Below are 15,910 nucleotides of genomic sequence, written 5' to 3' on the forward strand. Positions count from 1 at the left end.
ACCGTGTTGTGAGATATTTATCACGGAAACATATTTGATTGTATTTATGAAGCGAGCAAAACAGATCCTGTGTCGGTATGGCTATTTAAAAGTGATGAAGATTCCGAGTATGATCAGTTTGTGAGACCCAACGGAGAAGTATACCGAACTGAGTCGTTACAACACGAAATGAAAACACTCGCGGAAAAATACTCAGTTTCCGTTGATGAGTCTTTGTTAGATCAGTTGCTGACGCGCTGTTTTACTGTTCCAAGTGTTGCCGCTCACATAGCCAGGGAACGAAATTCATGGAAACCAACTCGCGATAATTTCCTCAAGGATATCGAGCTGAGCTGTGTTGAATATGGTCATGGCGGGTTGTGGAATACCTGGTATGATCATCGCGATATGATATCCGTGGATATGATTGCGTGTTACCCCGGAAGCTTTCTCGGGTACGGCTCATGCAGTGAATATTTTACCAGATTTGGACATCCGACTAACTTGATGACAAGAGTATCCATTGACGGACCGCTACCTGATTTTGACTTAACTGGGTTCGCCCGGGTGACATCATTTCGATTTGCTACGAAGTTGCACCCGATCAATTATGCATGGTTCGGCAGACATTTCGCGGAGAAGGGTTGGGTTCCTATTGTGTTGCTGCGATACACGCTTGACAGTGGCGTGCTAACGTCGCTGACTGTCGGTGAAGCAATTATATGCTATCGCTGACAAACTGAAGTTTGATTACCAACACCAATTGTTGTTGTTGAAAAAGAAGTTATCGAAAAATGGACTCCCGAAATGCTTAAGATTTACCTCAGCAACAGTGAAAGTGTAGCGAAGGATCTCGGACGAAGATTAATAGGGAAATTTACTCAAGGAGGAGCGTATGATCACAAAATACATCACAATAGATTAATTTTCGATGATGCCGAATTGAATTTTATAATAGCTGACACTGCCGCAAGAGATGTATTTTGTCACCGCGAAGATGCGTTGCTGTCGAACGGAAAAGAATTAGGCATGATTGTTAGTTACCTTGATGGAGAATCATGTCAGTACACACATTTGAGATCCTCAATGCTGTCTTATGTTTCTATAAATTTGCTATCGATGGTAAATAATTCCCCGATACCGCAGTGAGAGTTGCAACCGATTCATTTTATATAGCAAGAAAATACTTACCGCTGGTAAATAGCGTCGTAACGGAATCATCATCATGGGGATGCTGGAGAGTGAAAAATGAAAGATTACACGAATATTGTGAATCAGCTGATGTTGAAATTAAAGACGTTTATCGTGAATCAGTGATGACTGAAATATCTTCCAGCAAGTTGCTACCATCTGTGTATGATCCTGTTGCCAGACACAGAACTGTTTATCTAAACGGACCAGGTGGTTGTGGTAAGACAACTCGAGTAATTGAGTTATTTCGAAATTCTGACATGATAGTGTTAACGCCCACACATAGACTTGCCAGGGAGATGAAACAACGCGGAGTTAATTCTTGTACATATCACAGTTTTTTTTAATACAGCGGAGGCACATGGACTCCTGAACGAATGGGCACAAAGTATATTCCTGAGAAAATTGTGTGGGATGAAACAGACACTGTATCGTTGGATACGCTAAAGCAGTTTCTTGAATGGTTGATGACGAAGAATACTGCAGTTATTATGTGCGGTGATCATGGTCAACCACCGCCGTTTACAGGTGAATCTCCGCATGATTGGTTGATGAATTTTGTTGATTATTACGAAGAAATAAATGATGATGTTAGAGCACTTGATGAAAAACTAAAGACGTTTAAAAAGCTGATTAGGCTGCAAAATAATAAAATTCAATGCGTAGTTATGCGTAAGGTAATTCCAAGGACATCCATGAGAGACTTCTGTCAAAGTTGGAACCTAAGTGATCTCATAGTGGCAAGTAGAAAAGTAGTCAGAGACACACTTCAGCGGCGATTATTTCAACTACATCGAGAAAAATTCCCAACGTTGCCGGTACCGTTATGTTACAGACCAGATGATACACGATTGCAAAATATCGATGTTGATATTCCAGGAAAATCAACGAAGCAACAGTTAGTGTTAAATGATATTGTGTTAGTTGATATGAGTGCTGTTGATGCTGCACTTGCTATGAATAAATCACCATGGGTGTTAGGATATGCTTTGACAATTCACTCCGCGCAGGGATTAACCATCGAAGACACAAAAGTCTGGATTGTTGATGATCGCATCGAGTGGTCAAATTTAGTTTACTTGGCTGTGTCAAGAGTGCGAAGAATGTCTCAACTGGGAAGAATTGTGCTAGATACGTCAACGACATCAGCCGTTGATGAGTCAGCGATGACTGACACGATAAGAAAAAAATTAACCGATTGCAAACACAGCGACAAAAAAAATAATCGGGAGTTTGATCAACGTTTGGATGTTGAATTCGTGATTACGCTACGACAACAACAACGTAATCGCTGCGTGAATTGCAATTGTGTAATGTTATGGCGATATCCGAAAAATGACCCAAGACAGTTTACGTTAGACAGAAAAAATAGCAACCTTGGCCACACACGTGAAAATATCATGTTGACCTGTCTTGAGTGTAATAGACGCAGAGGCGCCGCTGCAGCTATTTAAGTGTGGGATCACTTTAGTGATTTTGGTGGTAATTGTGTATCATCGGGAATCACCTGAAGTTGCTCACGGGTGAATCCGCGTTGAGGAGCAGTTGAATCTAATCTATAGATTGCTGGTCTGCCAGTGGATCTTGTCACGGTGGATATGTTATGTGTGGTAACACTCCAAATGGGATCAGTCGCTCTTCGTTTACCACCTTCAAGTTCGCCTGGTTCGTATAAATATCTAACTGTAGCATTACCCAACACTGGCGCTGGCTTTGCCAATGTTGAAGAATCATGTCGTATATATTTTTTTGTGATCGCGATGGCAGGTTTCATGTTGGTGGCTCGGGTGATCTCGTTATTTAGCGCAGTTATCACACTTGGTAATCTTGCAACCCATTCGCGCGATCTCGCATCTTGAATAAATTCTTTCGCGTATTGATATCCAAATAATCTTTCGGCGAGTGTTCGATTAAATCTCTCAACGATTGCCTGATCACGATGAATTTCAGTATGTCCTCGTCGTATGATAACGTTATGTTGCTTCATCAGCGATGATACCGCACCTTGAAATTCTTTGCCAGGATCAACTTGTAGCAGATGTGGCCATCGTAGACCACCTTGTGGTCCAGGTCCTCGCTGATAAATTCGTTTAAACGCATCGGCTACTTCAGATGCTGTTTTAGTTGTTAACGGTTCCGCATCTTTGTATCTACTTGCAACATCAACTATGGTTAACGTGTATTTATATGTTTTCCGACTAACTGTATCATGTGGCAGAAATAGTATGTCAGCCTGATGAACTTCGTTGGGCACACTAACATTGAAATGTGCAAAGTTGATTTGGCTAGGCGGTGGTAAATAAATTTGCCATATTGCCTGTTTCGATAGCCAATTTTTGGCAGTAACCGCCGTAACCCCTGCTGCTTTAGCGAGTTTACTGATTGCCGTGTTACCTCTCCAGTATCCGATCGGGGAATAATAAATCGCCTCCATTGGAAATGTTTGTATTGTTATTAATTACTAGCGCCTAATACTAGTTTAGATTTCATTGTGGATTTAATTAACCAGTTAGCGAGTGATTCTTTGAGGGATTTATTTTTGATGGAGTTTAGTGAATGAATTAATTTCACGTCTGCGATATGTCATTGCTGCAAATCAGGGTTTTTATAAGCTACATCATGAACATGACAAGCTGCATCGATAGCATTTATCGGATACTCTCCAGGTTTGGGCTGATTGTCACTGTCAAGTCTTATGTCAAGTCTGGTTCCAGGACCGCAGTAGTTGTATCCGGGAAGATGTTTTTCCCCGGGATACTTTGCCCAGGGAGCTCCAGGGAGTTTTCCAAGTTGGGCTGCAATGTCGCCTCCGCTAAACTTTTTTTTTGAAATCAAAATTTTTTTGTGCCACATCGAGCACATCTACCAGAAAGTGCTTGTCGGTTATTCTTTGTTGTAATTGTTGTTAGGTCGTTCGTTGGGGTTCGTGCCTTGCACTTCACACAATATAAATCCATAATATTATTCATTTGTATACAAATGGAAGTTACTGACTTTTCTGCGACGAAGAAAAAAGAACCAATCAAACATAACTCAGTGCTACCAAATTCAATCAGAATGATTATCATAGGTCCGTCAGGTTCGGGTAAAACACAGCTGTTGTTGAATTTGATAATGAAGTGGATGAAATGGGATAAGCTATATTTGATTGGTCCATCTGCGGATGATCAGCGATGTTATGATGTGATAAAAGATTTCAACGAGAGTGCAAAAGCAATCAGTGAACGTGATGAAAACGTAGTTGACTTCGTAACTGACATCAATGATGTACCTGGTATTGATGACATTGATGGATCTATTAACAATCTAGTAGTGTACGATGATATTATGCTGGATAAGCAAACAAACCCTGCAAGAATATTTTCCCGTGGTCGTCATAAAAACACAGATGTGATTTATGTAACTCAACGTTATACACAAATTCCAAAAGTGATCAGAGACAATTGTAACATCCTTGCAGTGTTCAACGGAGTTGACGTACACACGTTATGAAATATTCATCAGACTTGGTGCAGCGGAGACATGGACATCAATAAATTCAGAAATTTCTTCAGTCGTGCACAGTGAAAACCACACGGGTTTGTGACGATAGCGTTGCATGATCCTCGGACACGGTATCGAGTTGGACTTGATACGTTATTTAGTTAAAAAATATCTCCCCGAGAGCAGCAGGGAGGGCGCTAATCCACCGATGATTTCACATCGAAACCATCGCCGCAATAACGTTTTCCAAGATTAGATTATATGATTAAACCTTTTATTTTAGTAAATAGACATCTTTATTGTCATAGTTACTAAAATAAAGGGTTTGTTTTCCAAAATAAGAGTTATTTTTGTAAAAATTATTGATAGAAGGGTTTTTTTGCGGAAAAAACTTGTATGATTCGCCCTCCCTGCTGCTGGCAGTGCTGACTGCAGATATTCAGTCTAATTTTCATGACTTGTTCCAAGATAGCCAGGTGGGGTGGGGTGGCTTTTACAAAAGAACTCAACAACAACTCTACCACTGTTACTAGGTAAAAAGGCAGTATCTCTGCAAAAAAAAAAAAAATTTAAATATTTTTATTTACTCTATATACAATACCTTACAGTATTAGCTTTTAATCTGCTAGAAAGAGAAATATAAAAAATTGCATTTTTAAAAAAAATGTTTAATGAAGGATAGGAGATTATAAACCAGAAGCCTGTGTTAAAAAAATTTCTCCAAATCGTCATTTTGCACTAGAAATTACCATTTCTAAGTATCAGCTCTGAAATGTTAAAAATTTTATTGTTGGAATCATCCTTGATACGGCTGTTCATCATAACACAGTTCCCAGTGTTATAAGAGAGCATCATTTCATGGATTCCATTTCATTAAATTACATGGGTCATTAGCTTCATTATAAGGCAGATGCACTAAAAGCTGGCATACATACGGTCATCATGGACAGCATTATAATGAAATTGTGCTTTTTTTTAAAATATTGTAATCTTTTGAAGAATTTTTATTAACTGGCTGATTTTTTGCAGGTGGGTGTTTAGTACTGCTTCGATTGAAGACCTCATCAGGAAAAGAGTGAATGAACGGCTTGTAACAGTCAAACCACATTTTCTTGGTAAGAATTACTTCTGTATATCATAAAACTTTGCAGTCTAAAATATGTGACAGAGTTTGGATGCAGCTAAATTTTAAAACAATGAATTGCTATTTATAGTGAAATAGTTCTATAAAAAGATATTTACAAACATTTTATATCGCAGATATACTGACTTGACCACATTTTGCAACAATAGTTTGATATATATTTTGTATGCTTGTTTGAATATACTCAAAATTATTTACCACTGCTCAGTACATGGTTGCAGAGAACTGCCTCATCAGCAATTCAATCTTTTACTTATCAAGGCATGGTAGATTGATGTATCTGATATGCTGTTATTAGCTTTGGACAGTCTCAGTATTATCTGTAATCATCCTCAAATTATTGGTTTCAGAATATGCAATATGAGTATATATACATAGGCTTTTGCCATGAATCCTCTGCTGTAAGTATTTGAAAGATATCCTGAATTGTTTGCATTATTTAATGATGTTTAATTTCCTAGTGTGTACAGTATTGCTACACCACCTCCATTGTCGAAGTGCTCAGCCAAAATTTCATAGTTCCCAGTCTTGAATCACAATATTTGCATATTAACCATAGGACATTCATTGCAGCAGTGGGATCATGTTTATAAACATATGATCATTAAGACACAGGTTAGGGACGAAATAAACATTTTATTTCTCGTACTCAGAAAATATTTTGCTTTGTGCCAAAAATATATTATTTCTGGGGACACATTGAATTTCCACCTTTTACAACTGAGAAAAGGATAACTGATGGGTCTGAATGGTAATTACGTGTATTGATGAACTATGAAAACCCTTCATGAAAGTGGAAAGGATATGTGAGAGAAACTGGCCTGTGATTACAAGTTCAAATGCAGATGGAGAGTCTACCAGTAATAAGAAGTATTTGGTTTCATTTTCAATTTTCATTCTCATTGACACACATGATTGATTTTTGGTTCAGAACGGAGGTGGTGGTGGTGGGGGTAATATGCAAACAAATCATATATAAAATCATATATAAATTTATTGGGGAACAATATCTTCAGAAAAGTTTGTGTCCTTGTTCAACAATTTACTAGATATAGGGACAGTACTTATTTAACACACTGTTGATGTTGTGAACTAAAATTATTATAAGAGACCAGGGCACCAATATTACACAAAAAGTATTGTATTCAGACCCAGACTCAACCCAGCATTTAGATTGGTCATTGCATTGCTATTCTGTTATTTCCTGCCCATTCAAACTTGTATATTTTAACTCTTTCCCCCATGAAAAATTATACTTATGAAATAAGTTGTATGGGGTGAATTTTTGGTTATTCTGGCACCAGGTCCAAAATTGCAAACAGTTTTCATACTTACACTAACTTAGAATTCTGATGTCTGATTGGTAGGCCATTTGAAATTTGCCAGTCAGGCACCAGAATGTTGAAACAAAGTCTGAGTGCAATGTTTGTAATCTCTGGTTTAGGAGTATTTGTCAGTAGCCAGTGATACCTTTGTTTTTCCCTTGAAGCACAGTTTTGTCCTGCTTGACGAATGAATGAGCACCAATTTCAAAAGGTGATCATTCAGCATGCTGTGGGTTTAAGGCATACTATCAGATAGCACAGTTCATTTATTGTGTTGTGTCCCATGTACACAACACTTTACTCAGGTTGTCTCAGCACTAAATAACCATCAAGTTTTGCTGTGTCATAAATACACCAAACCAAATAGAACCAGTTTACCAGTTCCTCTGGGAAAGGGTAGTGGTGGAGGAGGTTGTCCTGTGAGGCAGTATGTTTTGTATTTTCCTTGCAAAAAACCTTGAACTTCCACTTTTCAGATCATTGAAAGCTCAATTAATTAGTCAGATAAGAGTTTCACAGCCATAATGATGAATAATAGGCTTATACTTTGGTATTGTAGCAGAGTATGGTTAATTAGAATTCATATATACCTTTTCTGTAAGACCAGTAAAAGCCATTGCAATTGCTTTATTTTTTTTATTGCAAATACAAGTTAGGTGCAAATGACAAAGAATAGAATAAGCTATTTTTTCAGGTTTTACTCTATTTTGAGTGTAGTTAGATATATCACTGATTTAGAAAGAAGCAGTATATATCTCTCACAATTGCAGTCATAGTACTGATTTAAATAGAAACAGTATATATCTCTCACAGTTGCAGTAAGGCTTGTTTCAGAGATTTCAGCATATCTGTGTGAAGTTCTATGTGACTCACTGTTATGCGTTGGGGTGGGGTGCTCCCAAATTTATTTGAATTACTGTGGAATTCCCACCCTGGCTCGTTTTGTAGGAAGTGAAATTAGTGATAGAGAGAGGTAAAGCTCCGAGCCCCCAGTCAGTGAAATTAGTGATAGAGAGAGGTAAAGCTCCGAGCCCCCAGTCAGCAATACCGACAATTAAATTATTAAGAACACAAAGGTGAAATCCAAAAGAATAACAATTTAATACAAATTAAACGATATTAATTTCTCAACCAATCTACTTTCTCTCGACTGTGTGACAACCTATTTCATCACGTGATTATAGTGTGAGATGGCTTCCCCTGTACTTGTTTCTACTCATCTGTGATTACTACGCAATTGCTTTCCTCCATCTGGCATTCTCCGATTCTTCCTGTCCTCTTCCCCTTTTGTCTTCTTTCTCCTCCTCCTTTTCTTTCTCTCTTTCTCCTTCAACAAGGCTTGTTCCCTGCCAACTTCTGTTCTCTATTTCTCCTTCAATGAAGCTTGTTCTCCGCCTACTTCTATCCTGTCTCTCTGAGACTCGGGACTTGATTACTCTGTCCCCAAAAGCTTCCTACGAAAAACACAAGGACGTTAGCATTTGTGCTAGCCATCTCGCTCACACTAAATCAACAATCAATCAATCATCAGATCACGGTTATCTACATCTTTGGTCACGCATTCGTGCACATCGAAAAACACACGTTCTTATAGAAACAACGTTGCAATAAGAGCGATATCCTACTTATCATACAGAAATCACTAAATTGCGTCACATCAATATATATATTTCCTTAATCTCATTATTCTCGACAATATCACAATAATCTGATGCATTTCTGTACATTACACTCCCACAGGTGTACACAAATATTCAAATATTCATATTATTTAAATTTACACACTGCAGCCATTTTACAAGCTACCATTTAATTCACAATGGCAAATCTAGAATATCATATGAATAAGTACACTAGTTTACTACGAAGTAACTAAATAGCGAAATACAATATTAATTCTGACGAGCGAGCAATCTACATAATTATAGCTCATTTTTCAAGTACGCATGTAAATTAAACAATCAAAGGTAATTCTACCTACTAATGATTCTAGTAAGTAAATATACATACTGCACTTAATTACAATTACAATGCCGTAACATTCTGCAACAATCGAGCAAAATACTCACTGACCTTTACGAAGCTTTCTGTCCTTAGAATGTTCTAAGAGTTTTCCCACTAAATCACGAGTGGCTCCCTCGGAGTGAGTATATTCTGCTTTACCAGTACGATGGCTTACAAATCACTAATTCGTTATCAGTCCGACTGACTGTTAAGTTCCGGTTTGAATTGATGGCCCCACCCTTCCTCAGTTCTGATTGGATATCAATTCTACCCCCAGTCGGTTCAGCTTAACAGATGAGCCTCAGGCCATCTGTCAAAGCGGGGAGATGTACAATAGTGTTGAGGGTCCTTTGTTCTTAGAACAAAGCTTCTAACATCTATATGCAAGGGTTAACACCTAACGGGGGGTTCTTGTACAAACAAAATCGCCGTAACAGTGCAGGGTCGACATACTCATTGCGCCAACCCATTCCTTTATTCCTGACTTACGTAATCGCGGGCAGGCAAACGTGACAATCTGCCAGGGACAGCCTGTGTTCGATGCCTTGAGAAAGGCAGTTAACTCTCATTTCCTTAGTATGATATATCCAAAAAATGGATTAAAAATGCCATTATATCTACACACATACACACACACATTGTAAAATTCTACCACTTGCAGGGTGGAGTAAATCAAGTAATGACCCACTCCAAGGAATAATTGCAGAATGCATACTATCCAAGTAAATATCTGGCATGTCACATAAAATAACAATCTTTGACATCCAAACTCTGACACAATCATAGTTATAAAAACATAATTTCTAACTAATTTATTAATTTTTTAATTAATAAAGGCACAGAAACCTTTTTGACTGAGTGATATTTGTCTGTAATCCATAGCCTTTGTTAACAGTAAGTACTGGTGATATGCATAATTTAATGCTTAATGGCCATGGAATAATACCAACCCAGGTGCAGCTTACACAGCTTATTGTTGGTTTTACACAGATCATTGTCAGTTGTATCATTTAAAATGTAAATGGGCAAAAGATAAACAACCATCTTTTTACAGCTTACTTGATTGACAGTGGCTAGGGTGATTTTTGTTGTCAGTTTCTTTATCATTGTTTTGTTTTTGTTTGAGTACATTAGGCTGATTTGTATAGGTAAAGTATATTAAACAGTAGAAAGTTGGGTAAATCAGAGATGCCTTTTGAACAAAAAACAGTTATTACACTTCATTACCTTGAATGAGACCTTTAAAGTTTTTTTGTTAAGGACATTGGTTACTTTGTGATAGGCAATAAAGTGTCTTTGAATTTTACTTCATATATGTAATCATGCAACAGCAAATCTTGATTTTTCAAATCATTTGGAATAGTCAAGTTAGGAGCAGTTTAGAAGTTTGATTCCTTTTTGAAAGGAAAAACAAAGCATTTTATGATATCTATGGATGTGCTGTAATCATGCATCACCTAATAGACGATTTTCAAGTTAATTAATTCTCTATATTGTCCAACAAATGGTGACAAGTGGGAGTGTTTCATGACTATAGTAAAAGTCACATGGGACATGTAATCGGATTTACTGATACAAATGTAGAAACTAATTTGATTTTAAAATTTAATGTTAATGTAGTTATAACAGTTTGTTCGGTTGTAATTTTTGAGTGATCTGCACATTAACTGCAATTTTAAAATTTCGAGACAAAATTTTTTGATTGCTATGGACTTTTGCAATGACAGTTTGGCATTACACTGGGTCTAGAAAGTTGATATTGGATTGAACTATTTCTAGTGCAGGGGAAATTCAAGATATGGTCACATGAACAAGAAGTCACGCTCAGTTTCATTCATCCCATGTATGGATATTCAACTATGAATGGGATAGAGGAGTAACCTACAATAAGTATTATTCTTAGCTTGTACATCTGACATTTCTTCAAAATGATAATTTAGCATGATGTAAAATTTAACAAAAATAAATCTGAATTGACAGTCATGGTTCTACTGTCTTTTACGTGAAAGAAAGAACATATTTGTATGGGAAAAAATAGGTATTATGTACAAATTGAAATAAAAGACATGATATACCATACAGAAGATATATATGAAGTTACATAATTGGCTCAAGTTTATAGGACTTGTGTGCCTTTATTTTTTTTCTTTTTTCTTTTATCCTGCCACTGTTTTCCCAGGCTTTGTTTATAAATGACAATGTGATTGCATCTCTGTTCATGTTTGTAGTGCAACTTCTTCCCACCCACAAATGTGTTCCCTCTAACTTAATAGTGTGCAACGAAATACGGTTTAAATGGGATCACCTTGCTTGCTCAACTGTGTCTAAAAATGTTGAAGTATGTTATCACTGAACTTGTCATTAAGCATTTTTCGAGGAATTTATACAATAATCTTCAGTAGAATTTTGATGGACAGGATGTGAAATAAAGTGAATAAATGCTATTTAAATGTATGTGTAATCATATTCTATAAAACAACGCCTATAGCTGCAAAAGTGACTTAGAGTGTGTGCATGAGCTATGTGAGTTGTACTTTACTTAGATCATAACTCATATACTAACTGAATTCTGATGTTGATTTTAAAGAAAGAGACTTTGTGAATTTTTTTACTTACCATTTCTCAGCACATTATATGCTATACATGGTGGCCAGTATATTTGGTGAATGAAAATTCTGGGAAAACTCCAGGAAGAACCACTGAGCCACCGGTAGCTATTGGTCAGCTTTCTCACATATCCAGGTTGCCCAGGGCCTTGTCTGTAAACCATGCTACCAATATGGTTTCTACATAATAACTCATGTTGTCCTCCTGCTACAGTTACCAAACTTTGTTGCTGACTTGATCATGGGGTAAAGAAGAACATTTTGAGTTCAGGCTCAAAGGTCAAGGTCACTGACTTAAAGCAAATAAAAGGTTTCCACATAATAACAGGAGTTTTCCATATTCTACAGTTACAAAACTTTGTGGATAGTTTGCTTTTGGGGTAAGGAAGAACCCTGCAAGTTTTTGGGGTCACAAGGTCAAGTATCAAGGTCACAAAGACTGAAGGTAGAAATATGGTTGTGCCAGACTTTGTGATTTGCTTGCAAATATTGTAAGGAAAAAAGCTATATATTTTGTAGTCAACAGGTCAGAGATCATGGTCACTAAGAAAAAGAATAATGATTTGCATACAATAACTTTAGTTCTCCAACATCTGCTGTTATCAGATTTTATGGATAGCTTGCACATAACATAACATAAGAAAGAACCCTGTTAGACCTTTCGCTAAGGCCACAGACCACGCTTATTTTTTGTTTTTGCTATGTATTATTCATTATTGTAGGTTTGTTACTAAAACTGAAACTGAAAAAGTCACCCTTTGTACATGATATTCTGACAGTTTTGTCATACAGGCTCATTTTTGTTTATTGGTGTAATGGAAATAACAAAAGAGTGCAATTAGGTAACATTTTAAATATGTCTTCATTGCAGAACAGCAATTTTAACAATCAGTACAGTTTTGTAAACTTTGAAGTGTACTCGTTTATTAATATAGCTTGTAAAAAATTTTTTACAAGTTAGCTCCAAGTCACACCATTGAATAGTATACTATTTTTTTTTAAATGGTCCAGATTTTGGTAATTCTTTAGTACTAGAGTTGTCACCTCCCACCTTATTCCTCCTTTAGGGAATTTTGTTGACTATGTTTTTAAGTTTTAATTTATTCAAATGACACCAATCTGCCAACAGATACAGCTGCTTTTGCTAAAACTTTAAAAACCTGTTATGACTTCTAAAAATTGCTTAACACGCATTGATCAAATTTGACAGAATCTTGGCCTGAAAGTGTTCGGATTTATACAAATAGTGCTCACTCTCAGACATGGCTGCCTTTATAAGTACCGTAGAAAAACCTTAACTCAGATTTATCTATATAAGAAAAACATCTGAACATAATTTATCAAATTTGACACAAAGTATCCTGGCATATTGGACAAATGATGCTGATGGATGAGGATGTACAAAATAAAGAAACCTTAAAAAATGCAATCCAGAGTGTTTGAAGATATTTCAACAGAAAACATCCTGCTGACCCAGACTTCTTAGCTAGCTGGCCTGGTTTATAGGGCTGCATATTTACATGTACATGAATGCTCATAAACTCATCTCTCTCTCTTATATTTTTTTTTCTGGCTAAAGAGTAAGCATATTTCCCAGTAAAATGGTTGTTTAGTGATCGAATACCTTTAATTTTTAGAAGTCAGTATAGTATAGGATCCCTTACTATTTTATTATTAACATCCCATCTGCTTTTTTGCTAATATAATTATTTATCTCCAGTACTCTGAATAAAGTATAGCTGGTGTCATTGCGATTACAAGATCCATTTTGTAGTTGTTTTAATTCAGTTAATTTTGACGATACTTTGGTTTTACTATTTAAATTGTGTTGACTTAATTCCATGCAAATACCAGTACTCTTGCTGAGTCTGCCACTAGGGACAGTCACTTACCTTCATTTGAGGAGTTACAGGTTGAAGTTCCCCATACCCCCAGCAGATGTGGCACCTCTCTTTGGATCTCCTGCTTCCTCCCAACCATTGATCAAAGCAGCAGTCGAGGTAGAGATTTGGTCCTTTGGCAGATGGTTAATGATGTTTATTGTCTTTCACCCCATGTGCTGTGTCTGAAGCCTTCAGGCACTGAGTACACTAAAATTCTCTCCTGCTTTGAAAGTCTCTCTACAGCCACCTCCCACCTTGATCTCTTGTTGCCTTTCTTCTGCAGGCTCTTTCAACCTTCTGAAGGAGGTATGTGTTGCCAGCTGCCCTTCATTGACCATTAGAAGCAGTGGCCAAGACATCAAGGCATACCTTACATTATCCATCTCCATGGTTTTATCAGTGGAACTTCTCCATCTTCACATGGCCTGGACACCTCCAAGGTCTTACTGGAGCACAGTAAGAACCTACATACTTAGGGCTACTCCCCAGGAAGCAGAAATTGTCTTCAGAGGACTCGTCCCTTCTGTGGCTTTACATGATTTGAGAGACTGACAGCACTGGTCCCTCACATTAGCTCCTGGCCAGTTAAAACTGGCCAAGAAGCTGAATCATTCTGACTGCTCATGGAGTCCTTTAGCAAAGTTCTTCAAAGTCAACTACTGACTTATATGCACTGTCAGATTTCAGACAGCTAAAATCAGACCCACACGTCTCACTTCAGAGACCCTTTCATAGAATAGATTCCTGGTGTATGGAAAATGGCATGAAAGTATACACAGACAGGACTCAAGTATTAATGATTACTACTTTGGGCTCAGTCGACACAAAAATTCTTTTCTATTTAGAAACACTCTCCAGAGCTGCTTCCTGCACTTATCTCCTCTTGCTCCAATATTTGGTCATGGTTAGGAGCATTCTTGAAAGTTTTGTAATGGTCATAAATTTGCTAGGCAGCATAGGGTAGGTCTGTCTCCCCATCTACATTGCTTCTAACATTACATCTGCTTCTAATTATATGGGTCACACTCATGCCTTTCCCCGTAAACTTTCTACTCTGGATGCTGGATCATCACAAATGGGTACTTCCTCAGGGACCTGGTCCTACCTTCCAGGTAAGACACTTGGGACATTTGTGTTAAAGACTAGGACACTGGTGATCATAGCCTCACATGCCGATCTTTTTTTATCTTCCTCCTTCAGTTTACTGTCAACAATTGCCAAACAGTGCCCACTGGAGCAAGCAGCCAAGACATCATAGCATGCCATGTCCATGTCCATGGCTTTTTCAGCAGAGCTTCTCCCTCCATCCCACCAACGGGAACGCCGGTCTTGCTGGAGCACAGTAAGAACCTTCTGAGGTCTACTCCCCCAGAGGCAGAGACCCTCTTCGGAGGACTCATTCTCTTTATAGCTATATGGGACCTCAGGCAGCATGGTGACCCTGACCACTCACAGGAACTGTCAGCTAATTTCTTCAGAGACATGCAGCCCAGGTCCAGAAAGGAACCACAATACAGACCTCTTCAGCACTCTCTAGCAGAGATTGTCAAAGAGGCCAAAGGAGGAATTTTGTAAGCCCTTCTCCCTTTCTTATGGGGGGGGGCATGCCTACGGACTTCCTTTCTCCTTCATTGTGTCCCTGATTTGTTAACTCTTATAGGTGCCAGACTATCCCCATTTCAGAGGAATGATCAAGCATAATGGGTGCTGGTTGGGTCCTCTCAGTCATAAACAGAGGATTCCAGTTTCAGTTTTGGAAACTTCCTTATCTGGTAGGAACTCTCATGTGGTTACCCAAGTTGAATCTGATAAAATTAAAGAAAGTGTTTCACTCCCTTCTGCAGAAGGGTGCAGTAGAGAATTTGTTAAGCAACTAGTCTCCAGCTTCTACTCCTGGATATTTCTTATTCCCAAAATTGGTGGGAAGTTCTAATGATCAACCTATGCATCTTAAACAAATTTGTGCAGGAGGAACCTTTGAAGATGGAGACCACAGCCTCAGACTGGAATGCCATAAGGCCCATTGAAAGACTGGTCTCCCATCTGCATTCAGGATGCATGCTTTTACGTCTCAATCTTTTCTCTTCACAGGAAGTACCTCTTAGTTTTGACCGCTCCGGTGGCCTAGTGGTTAGAGCGTCCGCCTCGGATGCGGGAGGTCGTGGGTTCGATCCCCGGCCGAGTCATACCAAAGACTTACAAAAAATGGTACTAACAGCTGCCTCGCTTGGCGCTCAGCATTAAGAGGTTAGTGTTAGGACTGGTCGGCCCGGTGTCAGAATAATGTGACTGGGT

At 38.1% G+C, this 15,910-nt stretch overlaps 1 protein-coding gene across 3 annotated transcripts in view; it reads left to right on the top strand.

The window, feature by feature from the left end:
- The window catches only part of LOC149804462 (extended synaptotagmin-1-like), a 201,036-nt gene that overhangs the window by 48,598 nt on the left and 136,528 nt on the right, over positions 1-15,910 (top strand). For all 3 annotated transcript variants that reach the window (XM_089940669.1, XM_089940671.1, XM_089940670.1), the window contains exon 2: positions 5,683-5,768. In XM_089940669.1, coding sequence (XP_089796795.1) covers positions 5,683-5,768 — 86 coding nt within the window. The remainder of the gene's footprint in view (positions 1-5,682; positions 5,769-15,910) is intronic.

Source organism: Sinohyriopsis cumingii, chromosome 2, assembly GCF_028554795.1.
Source record: "Sinohyriopsis cumingii isolate HCF-2022 chromosome 2, ASM2855479v2, whole genome shotgun sequence".
Taxonomy (NCBI): domain Eukaryota; kingdom Metazoa; phylum Mollusca; class Bivalvia; order Unionida; family Unionidae; genus Sinohyriopsis; species Sinohyriopsis cumingii.